Below are 25,774 nucleotides of genomic sequence, written 5' to 3' on the forward strand. Positions count from 1 at the left end.
GAAATCTATGTAACTTTACTAACAGTTGTCACCCCCAATCAACTTTAATTTTAAAAAAATAAAATATCAGATTATAAAAAAAATGAGTGGGACTGTATCAAACTAAAAAGCTTCTATACAACAAAAGAAACCATTGACAAAATAAAGAGGCAGCTAACTGAATGGGAGAAGAAGATATTTGCAAACAACGCCTCCAATAAGGTGCTAATATCCAAAATATATAAAGAGCTCATACAACTCAACAACAAAAGAAACCAAACAATCCAATTTAAAAATGGGCAGACAACCTGAATAGACATTTCTGTAAAGAGGACATACAGATGGCCAGTAGACATATGAAAAGACGTTCAACATCACTAATCATTGAGTGAGTTCTTGAGCCCCAAACCTGTGTATCCTTCATGTAAAACATTCTTTGGGGGAACACAGCTCCATAATTTGAAGAGTAGATAAAGGAATGCCTTACTGTGTGTTTATTCTGAGTGAACTGTACCTGTGGAGTTAATTATTATGAATAATTTCTCTAAGATTGGATATCTGTGCTCAAATTTAAGTATTACTATGCCTTTCTGAATTAAATATGGAACGTGTCATTCATATTCCCTTGTTGATTCTCAGTATGCTCTTTCAGGTGTTTACAGAAGTAGGTTTCATGATCAAGCATTCATTGTATACAGCAGTATTAGTAAGCTTATTGATACTGACTGAGCTCATTAATGCCATTTAGTTATTTGAATGGCTCTAGTGCTTAGGTTTAGGGAAAGAACTTTTGATTTGATTGAATGTAATTAACCTCAAAAATGTTTTATTGACCATTTAACTTAAGGTTAAGAGAAAATGTGCTTCATGGTTTGAAGAACTTCAGTGGTATAAATGAGCAATTTGAGTAAAAGTTGAAATTTTATGTAGATGTATAATAGTATAAAAGTTGAATTTGAAAAATGGTATTCCATTTTTGTTCAGGGCATGTGATTTTAAAAATCCAGCTTTTTTATACTATGATACATCTACGTAGATGTATTTCCTAGATACTGTAACTCTGTAAATCAAACTGCTATTTCTAAACAGGGAACTAACTGGCTAATACTTTAAGATAATTAAAAGAGAGATTGACCTAGATGGAGTCAGAGAGAATGCTGCTTATTTGGCATGACCTCTATGCTGGATCCTCTATAGGGAAAAAAGTTACTGATGAGAAAAACTTGTAATATTTAAGCAAAGAGAGAATCTTAAATTTTAAATTATGATGGTGTTTTTTGGTTAGCACATATAAAATTTTGATATTACTCTGAAAAATTTTATGAATCCAATAATATTTTTGAAATGTGATTTTAGTATAGTTTTTTTTTGTCACTGAAGAATTATACTTTTTGCATGGTATGTGTATATTTCCTATTTTGGTCACATTTCCTAGACACAATGGCATATTAATTTTTAGTACTCACAGTGATCTCAAGAGTCCAGGGGAGGTGGTGAGTGGGATGTGGAATAACACCAGTAGCCAATAGAGATGGTTCAACAGTCATTCTTTTGCCCAACATTTATTAAAAATTACTGTGTGCCATGCATTACTATAGGCATTGGGAATTACAAGTACGATAAATCACAGCCCTTGTCATACAGGACCTTCATTCTAATAACATTACATATACACACACATACAAACCTACATTCCTGCAGAAATTATTAAATCTTCCAGTACACTTGGGTCATCAGCAAATTATGTAGAGGATACAAGGGGGCACAACGTGTGGTCATTCTACTGGGGTTTTGAGTGGAAGAATCTGCAAAATTACCATAAATAAGATTCTCAAAACAACCATTTTCTGAATTTTAAATGGCTGCCTTTAATTACATAAAGTGTTTTAGTCGGCATGATAGTACTACAGTGGGAGCTATTAGGGTTATATTGCTTGCATAATTCTTTTCATATTTTTAACATCATTGCATTAGTTTCTTAGGGCTGCCATAACAAAGTACCATAAATGGAATGGCTTAAAAGAGCAAATTTATTTTCTCACAGTTCTGGAGGCTAGAAGTCCAAAACGAAGATGTTGGCAGCGCCATGCTCTCTCTGAAGGCTCTGGGGGTAACCTGTTCCATTCCTGTCTCTTAGCTTCTGGTGTTGCCATTGATTCTTGGTGTCCCTTGGCTTGTAGATACATCATCAGTTTAGTCCCTACCACCTCCGTCTTCACATGGCCATCTGCCCTGTGTATCTCTGTGTCTGTGTTTCATCCCTTCTTATATGTATGTCAGTCATATTGAATGACCTCATCTTAACTTGATCACATCTACAAAGACCCTCTTTCCAAATAAGGTACATTACTAACTGGTGGTTAGGACTTAATATCTTTCCCATACATATTCAACCCATAACAATCATTTAATTCCCTTTGTATTGCACCACATCAATATAGTTACTTAAATGCTTTTTTATGATGAGAGGTTAACAGAGGCCTTGGTTGCAGGAATGATGTTAAGTATTTGTAGTTCATTAAGTGAGCCTGTGGTGATTGGAAGAATTTCTTCCACAGACCAGGAGGGTGAAGCACAGGCACATTGGAGAGATCTATGAACTCTATAGAAAAAAAAGACTATAAAGATTTTGCGGGCCGGCCCGGTGGCTCAGGAGGTTGGAGCTCCGTGCTCCTAACTCCGAAGGCTGCCGGTTCAATTCCTACATGGGCCAGTGGGCTCTCAACCATAAGGTTGCCAGTTCAACCCCTGGAGATCTGCAAGGGATAGTGGGCTGTGCCCCCTGCAACTAGTAATGGTAACTGGACCAGGAGCTGAGCTGTGCACAACTAAGATTGAAAGGACAACAACTTGACTTGGAAAAAAATCCTGGAAATACACACTATTCCCCAGTAAAGTCCTGTTCCCCTTCCCCAATAAAATCTTTGGGGAAAAAAAGAAAAAGGTTTTGCTACTTATGTGTTAAGAACAGTGATTTGCTATTCTGACTTAAACATTTTCAAGGGGTATTTATAATAGTTTTCAATCATCAGAGATATTTTCCTAGTTAGCCATCTTAATTAAATTTGTATAAATCTTCAGAGTCAAAATTACTTTTTTCAGTGTCTGGTACACATATGAAACTGCATTCTTATTATTTCCTGAAATGCTGCGATGACTGAAACTCATGGTATTACAGAATAGATTGTTTATTAAAATTGCTTAAGGCAGTAATTAACTACCAAACAGACTTTTTAAACATTTTTTATTAGTTTCAGGTGCACAAAACAATGTAGACGTTTATCATTTATATCCCTCAAACAGTGACAAACCCTCCATCCACTACCCCTCTGACATCGCACAGAGCCATTACATTTCCACTGTCTCTATTCCTAATGCTGTACTCCGCTTCTTGTAACTATATATATATATATATATATATATATATATATATATATACACACACACACACACACCATATATATATATATATATATATATATATATATATATATATATATAATTGTAGTTGACATTCATTATTCTTCAGCTTCAGCTTCAGGTGTACAGTGCAGTGATCAGGCATCTACATCATCCCTGAGGTGGTCTCCCTAATGAGACAAGTGTCCATCAGATACCCTACAAAATCTTTACAACATTATTGATTATATTCCCCAAACTGACTCATATCCCCGTGGCAATGTTGTGGTTACCGACTGTGCTTTCTAATCCCCTGACCTTCCCCCTTATCCCCACCCCTCCTCCCATCTAGCAACCCTCAGATTTTCCTCTATGTCCCTGAGACTGTTTCTGATTAGTTCGTTCATTTATTCTTTTCTTTAGATTCCACATATAAGTAAGATCATATGGTATTTGTCTTTCTTTGCCTGACTTATTTCACTTAACATAATGTTCTCTAGGTCCATCCATATTGTTGCAAATGGTAAGATTTCATGCTTCTTTGTGGCTGCGTAATACTCCATTGTATAAATGTACCACAGTTTCCTTTTTTTTTTTTTTTTTTTTTTTTTTTTTTTTTTAAGATTTTATTGGGGAAGGGAAACAGGACTTTATTGGGGAACAGTGTGTACTTCCAGGACTTTTTTTTCCAAGTCAAGTTGTTGTCCTTTCAGTCTTAGTTGTGGCAGGCGCAGCTCAGCTCCAGGTCCAGTTGCCATTGCTAGTTGCAGGGGGTGCAGCCCACCATCCCTTGCGTGAGTCGAACCGGCAACCTTGTGGTTGTGAGGACGTGCTCCAACCAAATGAGCCATCCGGGAGCTCAGTAGCAGCTCAGCTCAAGGTGACATGTTCAATCTTTAGTTGCAGGGGGCGGAGCCCACCATCCCTTGCGGGACTCGAGGAATTGAACTGGCAACCTTGTGGTTGAGAGCCCACTGGCCCACGTGGGAATTGAACCGGCAGCCTTTGGAGTTAGGAGCATGGAGCTTCAACCGCCTGAGCCACCGGGCCGGCCCTACCACAGTTTCTTAATCCAGTTGTCTACCGATGGGCATTTCTGTTGTTTCCACGTCTTGGCTGTTGTGTATTGTGCTGCAATAAACATAGGGGTGCATAAATTAGTTTGAATTAGAGTTTTGGATTTCTCCGGATAGATATCTAGGAGTGGAATTGCTGGGTCATAAGGTAGTTCCATTTTCATATTTTTGAGATACCTCCATACTGTTTTCCATAGTGGCTGCACCAATCTGCAATCCCACCAACAGTGCACAAGCGTTCCGTTTTCTCCACATCCTCGCCAGCACTTGTTGTTTGTTGATTTATTGATGATAGCCATTTTGACTAGGGTGAGGTGATATCTCATTGTGGTTTTTATTTGCATTTCTCTAATGATTAGTGAGGTTGAGCATTTTTTCATGTCTGTTTGCCATCTGTATGTCCTTTTTAGAAAAATCTTCATGTCCTCTGCCCATTTTTTAATTGGGTTGTTTGTTTTTTTGGAGTTGAGTGAGTTTTTTATAAATTTGAGATATTAACCTCTTAACAGATATATCATTGGCAAATATCTTCTCCCATTCAGTAGGATCCATTTTTGTTTTATTGATGGTTTCCTTTGCTGAGAAAATACTTTTTAGTTTGATATAATCCTACATGTTTATTTTTTCTGTTACTTCCCTTGCCCAAGGGGATATACCAGTAAAAATCTTACTCCAGGTAATGTCTGTAAAGTTTCTTAGATTTCTTTTTAAATTGGGTGTTAGTCCTCATTTCAAGTAAAGCAGATTTTTATTAGAAGGATTAATAATAAAACACATTTCTTTTTTTTTTTTTCTAGAAACATTTGTTTGTGAATTTACTTTTATTAGGCCAGAATATCACCTCTTGCCGTTTTCTACATTGTTGTTTTCCTGAATAACTTTCCTTTTAATTTTTAAGTTTTATGAAATTTGTTGAGGTGACATTGGTTAGTAAAATTATATAGGTTTCAAGTGTACATTTCTGTAATATGTCATGTATGTATTGCATTGTGTGTTCACCCAGAGTCAGTTCTCCTTCCATCACCATATATATTTGACCCCCTTTATCCTCTTGTACCAGTCCCCCTATCCCCTTATTCTCCGGTAACCAGGGGTGTCCAAACTTTTTCAACGTTTTTTACCAAGGGCCATATGCGGTAAAATACACAAGCAGCCGGCGCACTCACTCGAGGTGAAGTACGTATTGCCTCATGTGGTTTATTTAAATAAATTAAATATATTTTTGGAATTTGCTGCGGGCCAATTAAAAATGGATCGTGGGCTGCAGTTGGCCCGCAGGCCGCAGTTTGGACACCCCTGCACTAAACTGTTGTATGTGTCTATGAGTTTTTGTTCCTTTATTTGTCTTGTTCCTTTGTTGCTTTCAGTTTTATATTCCACATGAGTGAAATAAGATGCTTCTCAACTTTTTCTGTCTGATTTATTTCGCTTAGCATAATAATCTCACATTCCATCCATGTCGCAAATGGCAGTATTTCATCTTTTCTTATGGCAGAGTTGTATTCTGTTGTGTATACATACCACATCTTCTTTATCCAGTCATCTACCGAAGGACACTTTTGTTTCCATGTCTTGGCCACTGTGAATAATGCTGCAGTGAATATTGGGGTACATATATCTTTACAGATAAATGTTTTCATATTTTGGGAGGTAAATACCCGAGAGAGGGATTGCTGAGTCATATGGTAATTCTATTCGTAATTTTTTGAGGAACCTCCACACTGCCTTTCATAAGGGTTCCACCGATCTTCATTCCCACCAACAGTGTATGAGGGTTCCTTTTTCTCCACAGCCTCTCCAACACTTGTTACTATTTGTCTTGTTGATGATAGCCATTCTGACTGGGGTGAGGTGATATCTCATTGTGGTTTTTGTTTGCATTTCTCTGATGATTAGTGATGCTAAACATCTTTTCATTTGTCTGTTAGCCATCTGTATGTCTTCTTTGAAGAAATGTCTATTCAGGTCTTCTGCCCATTTTTAAATTGGACTTTTTTTTGTTGAATTGTATGAGTTCCTTATATGTTTTGGATAGTAGCACCTTATCGGAGGCATTTACAAATATCCTCTCCCATTTAGTTGGTTAGCTCTTTATTTTGTCGATGGTTTCTTTTGCTGTATAGAAGCTTTTTAGTTTGACATAGTCCCATTCATTTATTTCAGCTTTTACTTCCCTTGCCTTTGAGATCAAATTCATAAAATCCTCTTTGAACCCAAGGTCCATAAGTTTAGTACCTGTGTTTTCTTGCATGCAGCTTATTGTTTCAGGTCTCATGTTTAGGTCTTTGATCCATTTTTAGTTAATTTTGGTACTTGGTGACACATAGCAGTCTAGTATTCTTTTATACGTGGCTTTCCAATTCTCCCAGCACCATTTTTTGAAAAGGCTGTGTTTTCTCCATTGTATGTTTTTGTCTACTTTGTGGAAAATTATCTGTCCATATTTATGTGGGTTTATTTTTAGGTTTTCAATTCTATTCCGTTAGTCTGTGTGTCTGGTTTTCTGCCAGTGTCATGCTGTTTTGATTATTGTTGCCCTGTAGTTCAAGCTGAAATCGGAGTGTGGTACCTCTAGCATTATTATTTTTTCTTAGGATTGCTTTGGCTATTTGGGGTGTTTTGTGGTTCTGTACAAATCTGATGATTTTTTTGTTCTATTTCTTTTAAAAAATGCCATCAGGATTTTGATGGGGATTGCATTAAATCTGTACATTGCTTTGGGTAATATGGTCATTTTAACTATGTTGATTCTTCCAATCCATGAGCATGGAATGTCTTTCCATTTCTTTGTGTCTTCTTCAATTTCTTTCAAAAATGTCTTACAGTTTTCAGCATATAGGTCTTTCACATCCTTGGTTAAGTTTATTCCTAGGTATTTTATTCTTTTTGCTGCAATTGCAAAAGGAATTGTTTTTTGTATTTCTTTGTCTGAGATTTCATTGTTAGTATATAGGAAGGCAATGGACTTTTGTACATTGATTTTGTAGCCAGCAACTTTACTGTATTTGTTGATTGTTTCTAATAGCTTTTTGTAAGGTCTTTAGGGTTTTCTATATGTAGCATCATGTCATCTGCAAAGAGTGACAATTTAACTTCATTCCCAATTTGGATGCCTTTTATTTCTTTCTCTTGCCTCATTGCTCTGTCTAGGACTTCCAATACTATGTTGAAAACCTGTCGTGTTCCTGAATGTAGAGGAAAAGGCTTCAGTTTTTCACCATTAATTTTAATATTAGCTGAGTGTTTGTCATATATGGCCTTTATTATGTTAAGGTATTTTATTTCTATACTTATTTTTTAAGTGTTTTAATCATAAATGGATATTGTATCTTGTGAAGTGCTTTTTCTACATCTATTGATATAATCATTGATTTTTATCCTTTGTTTGTGTGGTGTATCACATTAATCAATTTGTGTATATTGAATCATCCTTGTGCCCTTGGGATGAACCCCACTTGGTTGTGATGGATAATCTTTTTAATGCATTGTTGTATTTGATTTGCTAGAATTTTCTTTAGGATTTTTGCATCAGTATGCATCAGAGGTATTGATCTGTAATTTTCTTTTTTTGTGTTATCCTTAACCATGTTTTGATACCAGGGTAATGTTGGCCTCATAAAATGAGTTAGGGAGTATTGTCTCTTCAGTTTTTTGGAAGAATTTGAGTATGGCAGAGACTAGATCCTTTTTGAATGCTTGGCAGAATTCACTAATGAAGCCATCTGGTCATACTCTAGTTTCTCTACAGATTGTATAAATGTTTCACCCATTACTAGTCTTAATTTTTTGAGGAACCTCCATACTGTTTTTCATAGTGGCTGTACCAATTTACATTTCTACCAGCAGTGTATGAGGGGTCCTTTTTAGCCACAGCCTCCTCAATACTTGTTATTACTTGTCTTGTTGATAATAAGCATTCTAACATTTCTGAGTAGTGTTTTTATATTACATCTCACCAAAAAAGAAATTTCTCTGCATGAGATTTTTTTTCTATTGCTTTAACGTTTGAGTTTTCTTTTCAATTAATCAAGACTTTATTTGTTCATATATATTTTACCACTTAGAGAAACTATCCTTCAAAATTGAGTCATTTGATTTTTCATTGTTTTAATAGCATACAACTATTATAAGGACATTCATACTAGCCCTACCATAAAATTAATAAATGGCTTTGGGGGGAATTATCCATAAACCATAAGGAATTTCTATACTTCATAATATTCCTAATTTCTGTATGCATGCATACGTTAGTGATCACGCACATTTTACAATGATAAATACCAAAGAAATCAGGCAAAGGATGAAAGTTGACAGCCTTACTCTTACCTGTTCTAAGTGGATGTGTGGGAAATAAATAGCCTAATGAAAATAATACTGATAAGCTACCTCTCAGTGGTCAATATATCTTTTTTTCCTGAAGTGTTGGTAGTGTTCTTAGAATAATTCCACTAAAAAAAATCCAAAATCTTTGTATAAAATAGTGCACTTTTGTCTTGTGTGTAAAAATCTTTTATTCTAAGTACAATTTGTATCCAAAACAGTTCACACTACCGGAATACATTAGAAGAGTTCAAAAGCACCATATATATATATATATATATATATATATATATATATATATATATATATATATATATACACACACACGCATATGTATGTATGTAGACACTCACACCCAAGACAAAAGGGATACTTTCCGATGAGATTGGGAATGAGGTGAAAATTAAAGGAGAGGGTCTCCCATATTACCAGGGTTAATTGAATTAACTGCATTTAAAAACATAAATGACACCTATTTGGAATTAGTTTGTAAATATGTAAGCTATAGGATGGACAAACAACAATATGAAAAACTTCCACAAAATTTCGTAACTTAGAAACATAGTTCAGTGCTTCATAATATGGAAAGAAACTTCTAAAAATAGCCAATTGATTTGATTTAGTAGAAGTTAACAAATGCATTTCAGAAAATAATTTTTAACATATAGCAACAGAAGAACAACATTAAAAACTAAAATACTGGGAACACAAAAACTGAGGTCCTCATAGTACCAAAAGAGATAGAATCAGACTTCACATTAGAATTTAAAGAATGTAATTAAAGGAAAACTTAACTGGGATTTTTGTGAAAGGTTAACTCTAACCACTTCAAACAGAAATGATATAATACTGTCATGTAGTTCTGAAAATGTATTGTAACATCTAGTTATCCATATCAAAAGCACATAATTTCGTTAGCAAATACCCCTTTGTTTTAGACTTGAAATGACCTCTGATCCATCAATGTTTATACTAAGAATTACCAAGCTACTATTTTAATAACATTGAAACAGCTTTATCAATATGTAATTCACATACCATAAAATTAAAGTGTACAGTTAAGTGGTTTTTAGTATATTCAGGGTTGTGCAACCATCACTACAATCTAATTTAGAATATTTTCATTACTCCAAAAAGAATCTCAGTAACCATTTCTCCTCTTCCCCTAGTAGTAGGCAACCACTAATTTCTGTTTCTATTTATGTTTAATAACATTTTAACTTGTACCCTTATTGTTCTCAAGCCTATTCCAGGTCATTGGATCAGAGTTAAAAGCTCTTAAACTAGCCAAATTTGCAAGTCCTGTGACATACTCAGAAAACATTTGAACCATAGTTCCATGATGTTATGATTGTTCCATATTCTAATAGTTTTTGATCTGGAACGTGTATCAAATTCTATGTTTGTGCCACTTACTAGGGGTGCTAACTCAATTAGAAGGAATAAAACTGTTCTGTCCAGACTCAAGACTGAGTTTGTGTCAATCATTCCAGGCTTTTGGTAGTAGAAACAGCTTTATGAATCTTCTGTGGAACACCATTATCTTTAATAATAATGTCATCTTTATCACTGTCTTCATCCTTGGGCTCAACGTTTGGTTCAGTCTGCTGTGGCTCTTATCAGTGAATTAGGCTCTTGTCAGTGGCTTGGCTGGAGCTGCCAGAACCCCTACCATTCCTAACATTCTCCTGGTTTACTTGTCTCTTATGATGAGGTTGCAGCTGTTTGCAATCATCATGTCTATTACTTGATCAAAACTCTTCCCTGAAACTTCTATACCATTGACTTCTAAAACTTCATTAACAGCCAATAGACTTGTGCTGTGAGCCAGACCTTCTGGAACAAGCCAGGATGTAGAGAGATCCCTGGGACCTTCTCTGAGCCATGTGGTATCTCCATTAGACTGAAACCATCCTAGCTATAGAACCCTAGGGAGTGTTCAGTGTTGAGACTGTAAAGATGAACTAACCCTACAGTGTGTTTCTGGAAAAATATCCCAATCTGTAATTGAAGACAGGTATAAAGTCTTGAGGCATATGAATGACTGGATGTGATTTTTTTCTGTGGTTGACAAAACGCAGTGCATTGGTTAAAACATTTCACTTCATCATTAGCATGTTTCTACCAAAGGCACTGTTGTCTGTTTCTTCATTCTTTTGTATAAAAATTCTAAGTAGTGGGTTGGCTATTGTGATAATTATCATCGTTTTTTATAGCCAGTAAGTGTTCCTGAATGTCTGCATAGCTTAATAAAATGTCAAAATTGGGTATCTTATGAACATTTTGTAGTACTGTATAAAACTCCTCAAAATGTCTAAGTTTTGCTCTTTCTAGCAAAAACTGATGAAATTAAGTGTCAAACCTGCTCTTTACCTCCAGGATGCCCCAGCAGCCACTGTCCTGCTGAGTGGGGACGGCTCCTTGGGAGGCCAGGTGGATGCATGCTCACCAAATGCACCTGTGGAGGTGACTGGGGTCTCAATACAGAGCTCCACTGACTTCCGCAGTGCATCTGGTGGTGGCAGGTGGAGACACAACTCCCTCTCTCTGCTTTGGTGGCTGCAGAGCTCTGGTGGAGGAGGATGAGTGGGCAACTAGCCCATCCACCTCCTTGCTCTCGGCTGCCTCCCACACTAGTGGGCTCCTGGCCCAGGCCAGCAACGCTATCCTGAGAGACATTAAGAAAATAATTATTAAAGACATTTTGGAGAAAAAGATAACCTGTAATCCTGCCACCTTAGCATATTTTACCCATTTATTAAAAATTGCCTTCCAGGTCTTAAGTATGACTATATGTTTTCATGTAGTGGCAGTCTAATGTACATCTAATTTTATATCCTTTTCCCCATTAAAATAGCCTTTATTCTATATATTTGACAACTTTAATAATAAAAACCTAGGGGAACTGGAAACTTTCGTATTGTGTACAGATACCAATAGGTAGGAGGGCCTTCTGTGTGTGTTTTTCTCTTCCCTCCAACTGCCCACATTCCCACATTACTAGATTAGCAGTCCCCCTCCTCTCCGTGGCACATGCCCATGGCTATCTTTACCCAGTTGACTAGGATGCAGACATATATATTTTAAACATCTCACATCTTGAAATCTTCCATAGTCCTCATATAAACATGTACCACTGCTTGCTGCTGATTCTTTTTTGACCAGTGTTTATTTCCATAGTGTCATTTTCTCCCAAGCATTCTTCCCCTCAAAATTCCTGACTGCCCAGCCCCTTTATGTTAAATATATCAGCTGTCTTCTATGTGTATGTAATAAAATACACAATACCTATCCTGGCTCTCAGAACACTCCAAGATCTGCCCCAGCCTAATTTTTCTAAGTGAACATTCATTCATGCATCCTTTACTGAACACTTCCCTGTTACTCAACCTTCATCCATGTGTTCCTGTCCCTGAGCCTTTGCTTATACTCTTCCCTTGGCCTTGATCTCTTCTTCCCCATGCTTACTATAAGGTCAAATTCTGCTCACGTGCACTTCTATGAAGATCTCCCCACCCTCCAAACTAGTAGTAACCATTCCCTGTTTTGAATTCCTGTGGAGTTTTAACAAATATCTTTTCAGCTGTCATTCCCGTCTTCTGTGGTACTTACTAATATTTGTACCTTTGTCTTCATTCCCCCAATGCACTGTTAACTAAACAGATTTAAGAAAACTGATATATTTCAACTTCCTAATCTTTTTTTATTAAATTTATTGGGGTGACAATGGTTAGTAAAATTACATAGGTTTCAAGTGTATAATTCTGTAGTACATCGTCTGTATATTGCATTGTCTGCTCACCACCCAGAGTCAGTTCTTCCATCACCATATATCTGACCCCTTTTACCCTCTTCTACTATCCTCCCTCAACCCTTACCTTCTGGTAACCACTAAACTGTTGTCTGTGTCCATGACTTTTTGTTTCTTTATTTGTTTTTCTTGTTCCTGTCAAAGCTTTCTTTGGCTATCTTTTTCTCTGTGCCTTCTTACCTTTCTGCTTACACAGTAGAAAGCCTGAATATGCTTTCACAAAAAAGCCTTAAATTATCTCAGCATACTTTATTGCACTCAGACCTTTTTACATCCAAAGCCTTTTTACCACCCTTCTGCAATATCCATACTCTATTCTGTATTCACAGTTCCTGTGCTCCATATATACTTATTTTGTAAATATCATCTTCCCCACCTTCATTTCACTTAATTGATTTTTTTTTAAACCCTCTGTCATCCCTTTTGGTACCTTCCTCCAGTCCCGAGGTTTCTGTCTTTTGTCAGTCATCTTCCTTTCACTCTTAACCTCTCTGGTAATTCCACTTTCTCACCCTTCTCCAAAAGCTCACAGTGTGATCATGTATATTTAGTGTTCAATTGCATGCTTCTGAATAAATATGTGCTTTTCAAAACAGTGAAATCTGTAAACTATTAATCTAGAAATAACCTCTGGGAAGATGAGGTCTCTACTTGAAAGCTTCAAATAGAGATTCTCCTGCTAATGAACGATGGAGTTTTATCTAATGTTATCTGAAATGTGGTGGCTACTTGAACCACACAGAATGTCCACTATTGTGAAATTACCATTGATTTTACACTTCTGTCTATTTTGATTGGCCTGAGAAATAAAACTTACCACCTCAGAAGGTAATTTTCATATGGATTATATTGAGCATTAATTCTTAAGGGTAATTATAGACTAGAAATGTTTAATCCTTTCTCATTGTCCATACTGAAGTACTTTCCAGTGATGGGAGGAACTCATAATCTACAAGGCAACCCAATCAATCCATTTTGTACTGCTATTTATTATTGTAACCATTCATCCTTGTATTGGGTTAAAATCTACTGGCTGTAATTATATTCTTTGACTCTAATTCTCTTGGATTCCTTTCCTACATGACAGCCCTTTAGGTATCTAAAGATAGTCATTCTATCCTCTGTACTCTTCTCCCCACATTTTTTCTTTCCCCTTTGAGGTAAATACTCTTAGCTTTTCCAAGTATTCCTCGTAGGACACCATTTTAATCATCCCGATTGCTCGCTATGAACATTACACTTTGTTAATATCCCTTCTAAAATGTGTTGAGAGCTTAAAATAATATTCAGAGTGTAGCTGAATTGGATCTGGGTATTGCACATCTGGACATTAATGCAGCTTGAAGTCACTTTAAGATTTTTAGCAACCATGTAGTGTTGGCTCATAATGAGTTTGTAACTGACTGAAATCCCAAGATTTTAATCTGGAGGATTGCCATCACATGACGTCGTTCCAAACCAAGTTTCCATCTTCCTTTAATTGTGCAACAGATTTTTTAAAGTCAGAATGTAAGACTTCACACACATTCCTATTAAATTTTACCTCGTTAGCCTATCAGCCAGCCTTGGTTTCTTTGAATCTTGATTTTTGTCATCCAGTTTATGCTGATTTAACACAGGGCCTTGAAGGTAGTGTCAGAATGTTTTCAGACATCTTGGAAACAGTAATCAAATGTCATGGAGACAATCTTCCAAAAATTGTTGATATAATCAGATTTTTAGGAACATACTAATACCATTGTAAATTGACAAGGCCAGGAAAGATCTGATGTCCATTGCCAGCCTGCAAGACAGAAGCCTTGTGTTGACTATTAAGAGTGATGATGTTCCAAGACATATTGTGCCAAAATAATGCCAAAAGAGCTGGTAATTCTTCCCCAGAAACCAATTAATGCACATATGAAATAGAGAAAGAATCATCGTGACCATTCTTTTATTTTGCATTTGACAAGCATATACAGAACACAGTGTTGGGAACAGTGTGAGATTCTGTAGAACCAAGTTTGCCTGGGGCAACCCTCATTTACACCTGTTGTTCCAGTCATGATTTTTCACTTTGAAAAGTGTCCAGGTTTGGAGGATAAATAACTGGCCACCCTTCTTATAACCCAACTAGTTCCTCTTAGAATTTTATCTGGGTGAAATATTGCACCGCTATACTTTGGCAGATCTAATGAGGCTGTGATAGTTCTTCTCTTCCATTTGAACAGATTGTTCCTTGACTTTGGGAAGTTGACAGCAAAGTATGTGTAGATTTAAGGTCTACACATACTTACAATTTCTCCTGGGCCACCCTCTAGAGGGCAGTATGATATACATCAGTTCTAACAAAATGGACTGTGCACAAAAATTAGAAACTTTGATGTTCTTCATGAACCAATATTGTGAATAACTTATCTTTACTAAGCAAAAAAGTAAAGAACTATTAAAAATTAATTGATTAATATCCTGAACATTTGGGTTTCTTTATTGTAGAAACTGAACTTTGATGCCTTGAATATGTAATGATCCATTATAACAATTATGCATAGATTTTAAGAATGCATATTTTATACTCCTTTCATGTTTTTCCTAATTAATGATTTTGCATGGTTAATTTTAATTCGCATCACATAGTTTCTATATGTAAAATAAGCACTTAAAAGTGAATAAGTTAAATACTACTTTCCTCTAAAAGAGAAAAAAACGCTAGTTTTTACTTTATGACTTGAATCATGGTAATATAGAACTCTAGAATTTAGAATTAGAATGTTTCTTAGAGATTGTGTTATTACTTTTATGTTATCAGTGGGTAATTTGTTAGCTCCTAGTATCAAAACTAATTGCCTATGTTTCATATTTTGGATTTCCTAATATAATGTTCTCTTTTTAGAAAAGGTGGACAAATCCTATTTTCAAGAGAAGATGACTTTTAACAGTTTTGAAGGATCTAAAACTTGTGTACCTGCAGACATCGATAAGGACGAAGAATTTGTAGAAGAGTGTAATAGATTAAAAACTTTTGCTAATTTTCCAAGTAGTAGTCCTGTTTCAGCATCAACACTTGCACGAGCTGGTTTTCTGTATACTGGTGAAGGAGACACCGTGCAGTGCTTTAGTTGTCACGCAGCAGTAGATAGATGGCAATATGGAGACTCAGCAGTTGGAAGACACAGGAAAGTATCCCCAAATTGCAGATTTATCAATGGCTTTTATTTTGAAAACAATGCTGTGCAACCTACAAATCCTGGTGTCCAAAATGGTCAGTACAGAACTGGAAATGATCCGGGAAACAGAAATCATTTTGTCTTAGACAGGCCATCTGAGACTCATGCAGACTATCTTTTGAGAACTGGACAGGTTGTAGATATGTCAGACACAATATACCCAAGGAACCCTGCCATGTGTAGTGAAGAAGCTAGATTAAAGTCATTTCAGAACTGGCCAGAATATGCCCACTTAACCCCAAGAGAGTTAGTTAGTGCTGGGCTCTACTACACAGGTATTGATGATCAAGTGCAGTGCTTTTGTTGTGGTGGAAAACTGAAAAATTGGGAACCTTGTGATCGTGCATGGTCAGAACACAGGCGACACTTTCCTAATTGCTTCTTTGTTTTGGGCCGGAATATTAATATTCGAAGTGAATCTGATGTCATGAGCTCTGGTAGGAATTCCCCAAATTCAACTAATCCTCCAAGAAATCCAGCCATGGCAGATTATGAAGCACGGATCATTACTTTTGGGACGTGGACATACTCAGTTAACAAGGAGCAGCTAGCAAGAGCTGGATTTTATGCTTTAGGTAAACTTTATTATAAAACCAGGCTAATAAATAACTTTTCAATTATCCCAGGGCTCCTAAAAAATGAATAGATTCCTTTAGCCTCCTGAACTGGTAAATATTTAAGTGTAGGCTGGCATGATTTTTTATATCACTATCATTTGATGAACCCTTAGGTTCAATCTATAATGTAACCACTGAATTTATGTGAAAAAAGACTACCATATTATGAATCATGTTTATCTTCATGTCATTGTTTTTTGGAGAAGGATGACATATAAAAGATGATTGATATCCCTGATAGAAGAATGGGTCTGGTAGTAATACTAACTGTAATTTATTGAGCACCTACTATATGTTCTCAATACATATATTACATGCATTTTCTCTACGCCTCTTAAGAGTTAATGTTAGAGAGTTTAGTTTGGCTACTAGTAAAATTGATATTAAAATTGATATCCTCCTTTTTTTGTACAGAGTATATATTTGAAAGCTGCCCTGTGTGATACCTTACTGCTTCAAATGAGCACTTTTCAAATGGACTGCTGTAGACATGTCAGGAAGAGCCATTACTGTGATGGCTTCAAGGGATATTCAGAAAAATTATGTATCTGATCCATTTACTTTAGGATTGAAAGGTGCCGAAATACAAAATATCAGTTATTTCTATATTTTATTTACATAGTATCATATAGCAAATCTTGAAGATTTGTTTAGTGTCCTGTAGCTGTAACCTTAGAGAAACTTAACTTTTTTAATTGCATTATGCTGAACTTTGTTTCACAATTTGAAAAAGTATAGTATTGGTGGCTCTAAGTTACATATGTTAAAAAGAACATAACAATTGTAATTTTCCACATAAAAATTGGGCGATTTTATTTCTGTCTTCTGTAAAACACCTCATATTGAATCAGTGAATTTAGTGTGTATTTTCTCCTCAAATGATCATATCTATTACTTAGATGTAAATTTGAATGTCTTTTAAGCTATGAGATTTTTATGTAATTTAGAAATGCTTGATTTCATGGTATTAAAAAGGGTATTTGTGTGTAAGCTTCTAATTGCACACATACATGTATTTTTACTTGTGTGTCTTCTTAGGTGAAGGTGATAAAGTAAAGTGCTTTCACTGTGGAGGAGGACTAACTGATTGGAAGCCCAGTGAAGACCCTTGGGAACAACATGCTAAGTGGTATCCAGGGTAAGGTATTTAAATGTTCATTCAGTCACAGGGAAATTAGACAGTATGCAGTGGGAAGACTTGAATAACTTTTCACCTCAACTATTTTTTCCTTCACCATGGCTTGAAATTTACACGAGGTTTATAAAAATGGATCACCTGTTTTACAGGTAAAACAAAAAAACATCTAAGCCTTCTCTGGTGATGAAAACGTTCATTGCTTATATGTTATATCTATGACATGATGATTCCATTTCTAAATGCCAAATTAGAAATGTATACTTTTGTTGTTGGAAGTTGGCTCCTTCACAATGTGCACAAAAGAGCCCACATTGCCAAGGAGATTCCTTAAGAACCCATCACACCCCCAGCAAATATTATTGTATCTCACTGATTCTAAGACACACAATTGTTCACATTTTCAGATCTCTGAAATCAGGACACATCTGGTGGTAGGTCATAATTTAATTGGCAGCGATGGTACATAAAATAATCATGCTTACAAGCAGTGGCATCTTAGAATGATGATGATGTATTCTAAATGTCTTTTTGCCATTTTGCCTCTTTAAAACAAAGTACACAGATATAGAAGTGAAGCGAATTTTTGGCTTACAAAATAGTACAAGTTAAAACTTTAGAGCAATCATTTGAAAATAAATCTTAACCTTAAAAAGCCTTAAAAAGAAAGGTTGAAAGCCTAAGGAATTCCTTTTAAATGTATAATTGGTTAATACTCTAAATAAAACTTGTTAAGATTAACTGTTTAAAACTTTTAAAAAATGATAAAGTGCTAATTTAATAACTTGCTTAAAAGTTGAAAGTTCTCAAGTTGATATTTTTTGCTCTTCTAACATTAGCATAAATAGCATAACAAAGGGAGCGTATTTTTTAACCTTAAAATGATAGTTGGTTAGGGAATTGAGTAACATTTTATTTTGTGGCTCCTTAGAAATACTGAAAAGCAAGTTAATGAAATTAAGATGATGGAGATTATATCTACTTATACTTTACTAATTTTTCAGCTACTAAAGTTTAACCTTCTTGTTTAGGTGTAAGTATCTGTTAGAAGAGAAGGGACAGGAGTATATAAACAATATTCATTTAACCCATTCACTTGAGGAGTCTATGGTAAGTTAAATACTGTAGAGTATATACTTTCAGATACTAATATAATTTGTTTTACAATGATTTCTTCGTGTAAAATTCATAGTATAGTATATTGAATTAATATGTATGCTGAGCTTTAAAGGGGATATCTTGAAGAGTGCATGTTATTCTTAACCTGAAGAAAATTTGTGAAAAGGGGATTAGGATGAATTGATTTAAATATTATTGTAGGCAAAAATAAGCTTGAAGATTAAACTAATTTAATCCCTCAGCCTTCTGAAATTTGACTTGCATAATGTGTTTTGTACTCACAAATAGTTTTAAACTTTTCACAGACAGTATTTGAAATCTCAAAAATGTTTCTAAATGATAATGTCACCTGGGGTGGCCAAGGCATCAATACCATGTGGAAAGAGCCCTGGATGAGAACAGGAGATGAGAGTTGCCATTATGGTTCTGCCATGAACTGTATTGCCTCAATCAATCCCCACCCCCACAGAGCAGTATCTTGCCTGCGAAGTGAATGGATTGGGTTAGATGATATTTTAACTTCCTTCTAGCTTCATCAGACTATGCCTCTTGTGAATATTCATATGTTGAATTGGAATAAAGCCAACTTATAAATTCATGATTAATGTAACTTTTCAAATTTAGATAATTGCACTCTACCAAAAAGAATTCTAACTTATAATTCATATTTCTATTTTAGGGAAGAACTGCTGAAAAAACACCACTAACTAAAATAATTGGTAAATATGCTTATTATAATAAATATATTTTTAATTTCATGGCCAATTTATTATACTTGTTATTTAGAGGGTAGCAAGGTAAACATACATACCCGTTCAGGTTAACCAAGGTATATTTATTTGAGATGAGATTTCTATAAATTTAAGAATTAATGAAGTGCCAATAAATTTTAGTCGGATATTTATATATTCAAAAGATTCATACGGATGTTCGAATATATACAACTAACTGTGGGAAAGTTTTTCATAGTTAGGGAGGAGCAACTATAAGATGTCCTTCATCTCTTCTGTTAAAAGCACTGAACAATTAGGTGTATTTTTGTTGCTGGGGTTCCTTTAGTTAGCCCAGATCATGAATCTAGTGCTCTACTAATGTGCCATCACCATGATCAGCTCTAACCTGCCTGCTTCTTTATTCCATGCCACCTTTCTGCCTTCCCTAGCTTTGTCACAGAGGGGTTCGGTTAGGTTTATTTACCTCCTATTGTGTCACAGAGAGGTAGATGTTTTTATCACAGATTTACTCATCCATATGAGTAGACATCGACACTTTTCAGGTGAAGAAACAGTCAGAGAGGTTAAGTGATCTGCCCACAGTTACATTACAAATCATTAATGGAACTAGGACTGTAAACAAGGTCTTCTGAATCCTACATCACACTGCAGATCTCATTCTCAACTTAGGCCTCATCTTTAAAAAATAGTAAAAAGCTTAATTTGGAATATGTCTACTGATTCCCTATGCTCATAGCTTCATCTATTTAGTGTCTTAAGGATTGCAAGGCAAGAGAATACTGTAGTATATATTTTTATAAATATGCTTGAGAAGGAGAGCTACTTTGTATTGGTTGATATGGGTTTTGTAATGGGCATAAATTATACAGTTTAAGAAATCATTTATTCCAACCTATTTTTTTGAAATTATCCAGAAACAAAGATTTTATAACATTTCTTGATAGTAATCATCCTTACAATGCATACTATTCTTTTTATGACTAATGAGACCCTTGATCTGGTTTAGGATTACTGTTTTTAAATTGTGATATAATTCATTTAACAAAATTTTCATCCTTATGAAGTGTGTACTTTAGTGGTTTTTAGTATATTCACAAGGTTATGCAGCTATCACTACTATTTCATTGCAGAACATTATCATAACCCCAAACGAAGCCCATACCAATTAGCAGTCACTCCCCATTGCTGCCTCAGACAGCCACTAATTTACTCTGTCTTTATGGACATTGCACATTAAATGGAATCAAAATATGGGGTCTCAAAGTTCATCCATGTTGTAGTATTCATATATGAATATTTCTTTTTTAAGGTGGAAAACCATTCCTTTGTATGGATAATACCACACCTTATTTATCCATTTATCATTTGGTAGAGACATTTAGGTTGTTTCCACTTTTTAGCTATTATGAATGATGCTGATGGCTGCTATGAATATTTATGTATGAATTTTTGTGTGGACACATGTTTTTAATTCTCTTCGGCATATATTTAGGGATAGACTTGCTGTGTCACATGGTAACTATGTTTAACCTTTGACAAACTACCAGACAGTTTTCCAAAGTGGCTGCACCATTTTACATTCCCACCAGCAGTATATGAGGGTTCCAGTTTGTTTCTCCACATCCTTGTTAACACTTGCTATTGTCTGTCTTTTTATTACAGCCATCCTAGTGGGTGTGAAGTGGTATCTCATTTTGGGTTTGACTTGTATTTCCCTGATGGCTAATGATATTGGGCACCTTTTCATGTGCTCATTGGCCATTTGTATGTCTTCCTTGGAAAAATGTCCATCCTCTTTGCTCATTTTAAAAAGATTTTTTTAAAAATTTTATTTTATTAAATTTATTGGGGTGACATTTGTTAGTAAAATTACATAGATTTCAGGTGTACAATTCTATAGCTAGCATACAATATTATATTAGGTTCAGCTGTACACCATAGTTAGCCAACATTTATATACCAAAAGAAGTGATCACTATAATAAGTCCAGAAGCATCTGATACCATATTATGCTATCACACTATTATTGACTATATTTCCTAAGCTGTATATTACATCCCCATGACAGACTGTTTCATACCTAGATATTTTAACCTCTTACTCTCTTTCACCTTTCCCCCTCTTTTAATTTTTCAATTACAGTTCACATTCGGTATTATATTAATTTCAAGTGTACAGCATGTGGTTAAACATTTAAATAATTTAAGAAGTGATCCCCCTGACTAGTAACCACTTGGCACTGTATATAGTTATTACCTTATTATTGATTATATTCCTTGTGCTTTACTATACATCCCTATAACTATTTTGTAATTACCAATTTGTATTTCTTAATCCCTTCACCTTTTTCACCCTGGCCCCCAGCCCCACTCCTATCTATCACCCTGATAAATTTAGTACCGATCTGGCACCATACATACAGAGTTCTTACAATATTATGGACTGTATTTCTTATTGCTATACCCTACATCCCCTTGACTACTGTATAAAAACCAATTTGTACTTCTTAATCTCTTCCCTTTTTTCGACTATCGCCAAACCCCCTTTCATCTGGTAACTATCAAAATGGTCTCTATATCTGTTAGTTTGTTTCTATTTGTTTGTTTGTTTATGTTGTTCTTTAGATTCCACTTATAAGTGAAATCATATGACATATGTCTTTCTCTGTCTGACTTACACAATACCCTCTAAGTCCATCCATGTTGTTACAGATGGCAAGATTGCATTCTTTTTTATGGCTTACTAATATTCCATTCTGTATATGTACCACCTCTTCATCCATTCATTTATTCAGGGATACCCAGGTTGCCAATATCTTGGCTATTGTAAATAATGCTGCAATAAATACATGGATGCACACGTCCCCTCAAAGTGGCATTTTGAGTTTCTTCAGATAAATATCCAGAAGTCCTTCTTTGTCTCCTTTGTTTTAAAGTCTGTTTTGTGTGGTATAACTGTTGCTACGCCAGTTGTTTCTTTCTTTTCGTTTTCATGAAATATCTTTTTCCATCACTTTACTTTTAGCCTCTGTGTGTCTTTCAATCTGATGTGAGTCTCTTGTACACAACACATGTATGGGTCTTTTTTTCTTATCTGTTCATTTACCCTTATCTGTCTTTCGATTGGAGCATTTAATCCAATTACATTGAAAGTAGTTGTTGATAGATATATTGCCATTTTATTATTCATAGTTTAGATTTTTTTTTTCTTGTCCTTCGTACAGAAGTCCTTCTAACATTTCTTGTAATAGTGGTTTGGTGGTAATGAACTCCTTTAGCTTTTTCTTGTCTGGGAAGCTCTTTATCTGTCTTTAGATTCTAAGTGATAGGTTTGCTGGGTAGGGTAATCTTGGTTGTAGGTCCTTGCTTTTCATCACTTTCAGTATTTTGTGCCAATCCCTTCTGGCCTGCAAATTTTCTGTTGAAAAATTAGCGGATAGTCTTATGGAAGCTCCCTTGTAGATAATTAACTGCTATTCTCTTGCTGCTTTGAAGATTCTTTCTTTGTCTTTAACCTTTAGCATTTTAATTCCAATGTGTCTTGGTGTGGACCTCTTTGGGTTCATCTTGTTTGGGACTCTGCGCTTCCTGGGCCTGTATGTCTATTTCAATCGCCAGGTTAGGGAAGTTTTGCAACATTATTTCTTCAAACAGGTTTTTAATTCCTTGCTCTGTCTTTTTTCCTTCTGGTACCCCTAAGATGTGAATGTTGACACACTTAATATTGACCCAGAGACCCCTTAAACTGTCCTTTTTTTTTTCTTTTCTGATTGGGTGTTTTCTGCTACCCTGTCTTCTAAATTGCTGATTCAGTCCTCTGCTTCATCTGATCTGTTGATTCCCTCTAATGTAGTCTTCATTTAAGTTATTGTAGTCTTTATTTCTGACTGGTGATGTTTATATTTTCTATCTCTTTATTGATGTTTTCCCTGAGATCATTGAGCATCTTTATAACCAGTGTTTTGAACTCTGCAACTGGTAGATTGCTTGTCTCCGTTTTGTTTAGTTCTTTTTTCTGGAGCTTTGGTCTGTTCTTTTATTTGGGACATGTTTCTTTGTCTCCCCATTTTGGCTGCCTTCCTGTGTTTCTTCCACGTATTAGGTGGGGCTTCTGTGTCTCCTGGTCTTAGTAGAGTGGCCTTATGTAGTAGGTATCCTGTGAGACCCAGTGGCACAGTCTCCCTGGACACCAAAGCCTGGTGCTCCATGTGTGTTCTTTGTGTGGGTTGTGTGCAGCCTTGGATGCTGTTGGCACATCAGTGGATGGGATTGACCCTCGGGCTGATTGGTTGTGAGGACTGGCTGTGACTACAGTGAAGGAGGTGTTGTGCAGAGGCTCACCCTACAGAGTAGGATTCACTTTAGCAGGGATCTGGTGCCTGCCTAGTCTTCCCTTTGGGAGTGTTGTCCTTGGAGGCAGCCAGATGATGCTCTGGCTTGGTCCAAAGCTGGCCACTGGGCATGACAGCCTCGGGACCTCCTGGGAGGGACCCATGCAGGCCAAGTTCAGCCGCAGCCTGTGCCCTGCCTGGCTTATAAGCCACAAAGCAATTCTCAGATGGCCGCTTCCCGCACTGGGCTTGGAGGTGTCTCAAGAGTCCAAGCTGCAAACCAAGGCTGGCTGTCACTAGTGCTGGAATTAGTGCTGCTCAGCCAGAGCTACGGAACATGTTGAAGCCAGTTGCTGCTGTTTTGGCTTTTGCAAATCTTTGAGAGATTTTTGGAAATCCTGCAGCATGAGCCAGGACAGGTTGTTTTTATGAAAAAGCCACTGGAAGAAGTTTGGGTGTGTCTGAAAGTTGGGTGGGGCAGGGTCTCAGAATCAGCAGTGCAGGGCAAATGAATAGTGTTAGCCAGGTTGATGGAAACTCAGATATAGTGGCAGTCTGTATGCTGGGAGAGGGGAGGGCTCGAAAAAGAAGCAGTGGCTTCCACCAGCTCCTCCATGCAGGAGAATGCTGCCCCTCCAGCCCTTGCCCTGAAGACAAACAATTCAATTTCTCCCCCATATGTCCCTGGCACCTTTCAAGTTGCTGCCCCAGTGCTGAAGTGAGGCGAGGGAGTCCATGTGCGGGCCCTCTTAAAGGAACGCCTGGGAGTGCAGCTGCCCTCCTGTCACTCAGCCAAAATCTCTTCTGGTTTTCACAACCAGAAGTTATGAAGACTTCTCTCCTTGGCTCTAAAGCCATAGGCTAGGGAGTCTAGTGTGGGACTGGGACCCCTCACTCCTTTGGGGGTGGAGGGACCTCCACAGCTGAGATGTCCCTCCTGATTTTTTTTAAAGATTGTATGGGGGAAGGGGAACAGGGCTTTATTGGGGAACAGTATGTACTTCCAGGATTTTTTCCAAGTCAAGTCGTCCTTTCAATCGTAGCTGTGGAGGGTGCAGCTCAGCTCCAGGTCCAGTTGCTGTTGTTAGTTGCAGGGAGCTCAGCGCACCATCCCCTGCGGGAGTCGAACCGGAAACCTTGTGGTTGAGAGGACGGGCTCCAACCAACTGAGCCATCTGGGAGCTCAGCAGCAGCTTAGCTCAAGGTGCCGTGTTCAATCTTAGTTGCAGGGGGCGGAGACCATCCCTTGCCGGAGTCAAGGAGTCGAACTGGGAACCCTGTGGTTGAGAGGACGGGCTCCAACCAACTGAGCCATCTGGGAGCTCAGCAGCAGCTTAGCTCAAGGTGCCGTGTTCAATCTTAGTTGCAGGGGGCGGAGACCATCCCTTGCCGGAGTCAAGGAGTCGAACTGGGAACCCTGTGGTTGAGAGCCCACTGGCCCATATGGGAATCGAACCGGCAGCCCTCAGCATTAGGAGCACGGAGCTCCAATCCCCTGAGCCACCAGTCCGGCCCTCCCTCCTGATTTTTAATGGTCAGACACGGGTGTGGGACCTGCTCATTCTGCATCTCTGCCCCCCTACTGGTTTTGAGGTGTCGTCTTCTCTGTGTCCTTAGTTATAGGGCTTCTGTTCAGCTAGACTTCTGGTGATTCTCAGTGATGGTTGTTCAGTAGTTTAGTTGTAATTTTAATGTGGTTGTGAAAGGAGGTAAGCACAGTGTTTATGTACTGCACCATGTTGACCAGAAATCTCCTTTGCTTATTTTTTAGTTAGGCTGTCTTTTTATTATTGATTTATAAGAGTTCTTTATATATTCTAGTTCTTTTCATATACCTGTTCCTTCTCAGATACATGATTTACAAATATTTTTTCCCATTTTGTGGGTTGTCTTTTCACTTTCTTGTTGGTGTCCTTTGAAGCATATAAATTGCTGTTTTTGATGAAGTTCGATTTATCTATGTTTTTGGTCCCTTATGCATTTGGTTTTATATCTAAGAAACTATTGCCTAATCCAAGGTCGCCTATGTTTTCTTCTAAGAGTTTTAT

General features: G+C 36.7%; 1 protein-coding gene and 1 pseudogene across 6 annotated transcripts in view; one reads left to right on the plus strand and one right to left on the minus strand.

Annotated features, from left to right (window-relative positions):
• The window catches only part of XIAP (X-linked inhibitor of apoptosis), a 63,877-nt gene that overhangs the window by 18,659 nt on the left and 19,444 nt on the right, over positions 1-25,774 (plus strand). For all 6 annotated transcript variants that reach the window (XR_012493492.1, XM_074324103.1, XM_074324105.1 and 3 more), the window contains 4 exons: positions 15,458-16,366; positions 17,447-17,546; positions 18,575-18,653; positions 19,342-19,381. Coding sequence is in view for 5 of the 6 variants with exons in the window: in XM_074324105.1 (XP_074180206.1) it covers positions 15,458-16,366; positions 17,447-17,546; positions 18,575-18,653; positions 19,342-19,381 (1,128 nt within the window). In the remaining variant the exon portion in view is untranslated. The remainder of the gene's footprint in view (positions 1-15,457; positions 16,367-17,446; positions 17,547-18,574; positions 18,654-19,341; positions 19,382-25,774) is intronic.
• Positions 10,088-13,054, minus strand: LOC109438347 (partitioning defective 6 homolog beta; annotated as a pseudogene).

This window comes from Rhinolophus sinicus, chromosome X, assembly GCF_036562045.2.
Source record: "Rhinolophus sinicus isolate RSC01 chromosome X, ASM3656204v1, whole genome shotgun sequence".
Taxonomy (NCBI): domain Eukaryota; kingdom Metazoa; phylum Chordata; class Mammalia; order Chiroptera; family Rhinolophidae; genus Rhinolophus; species Rhinolophus sinicus.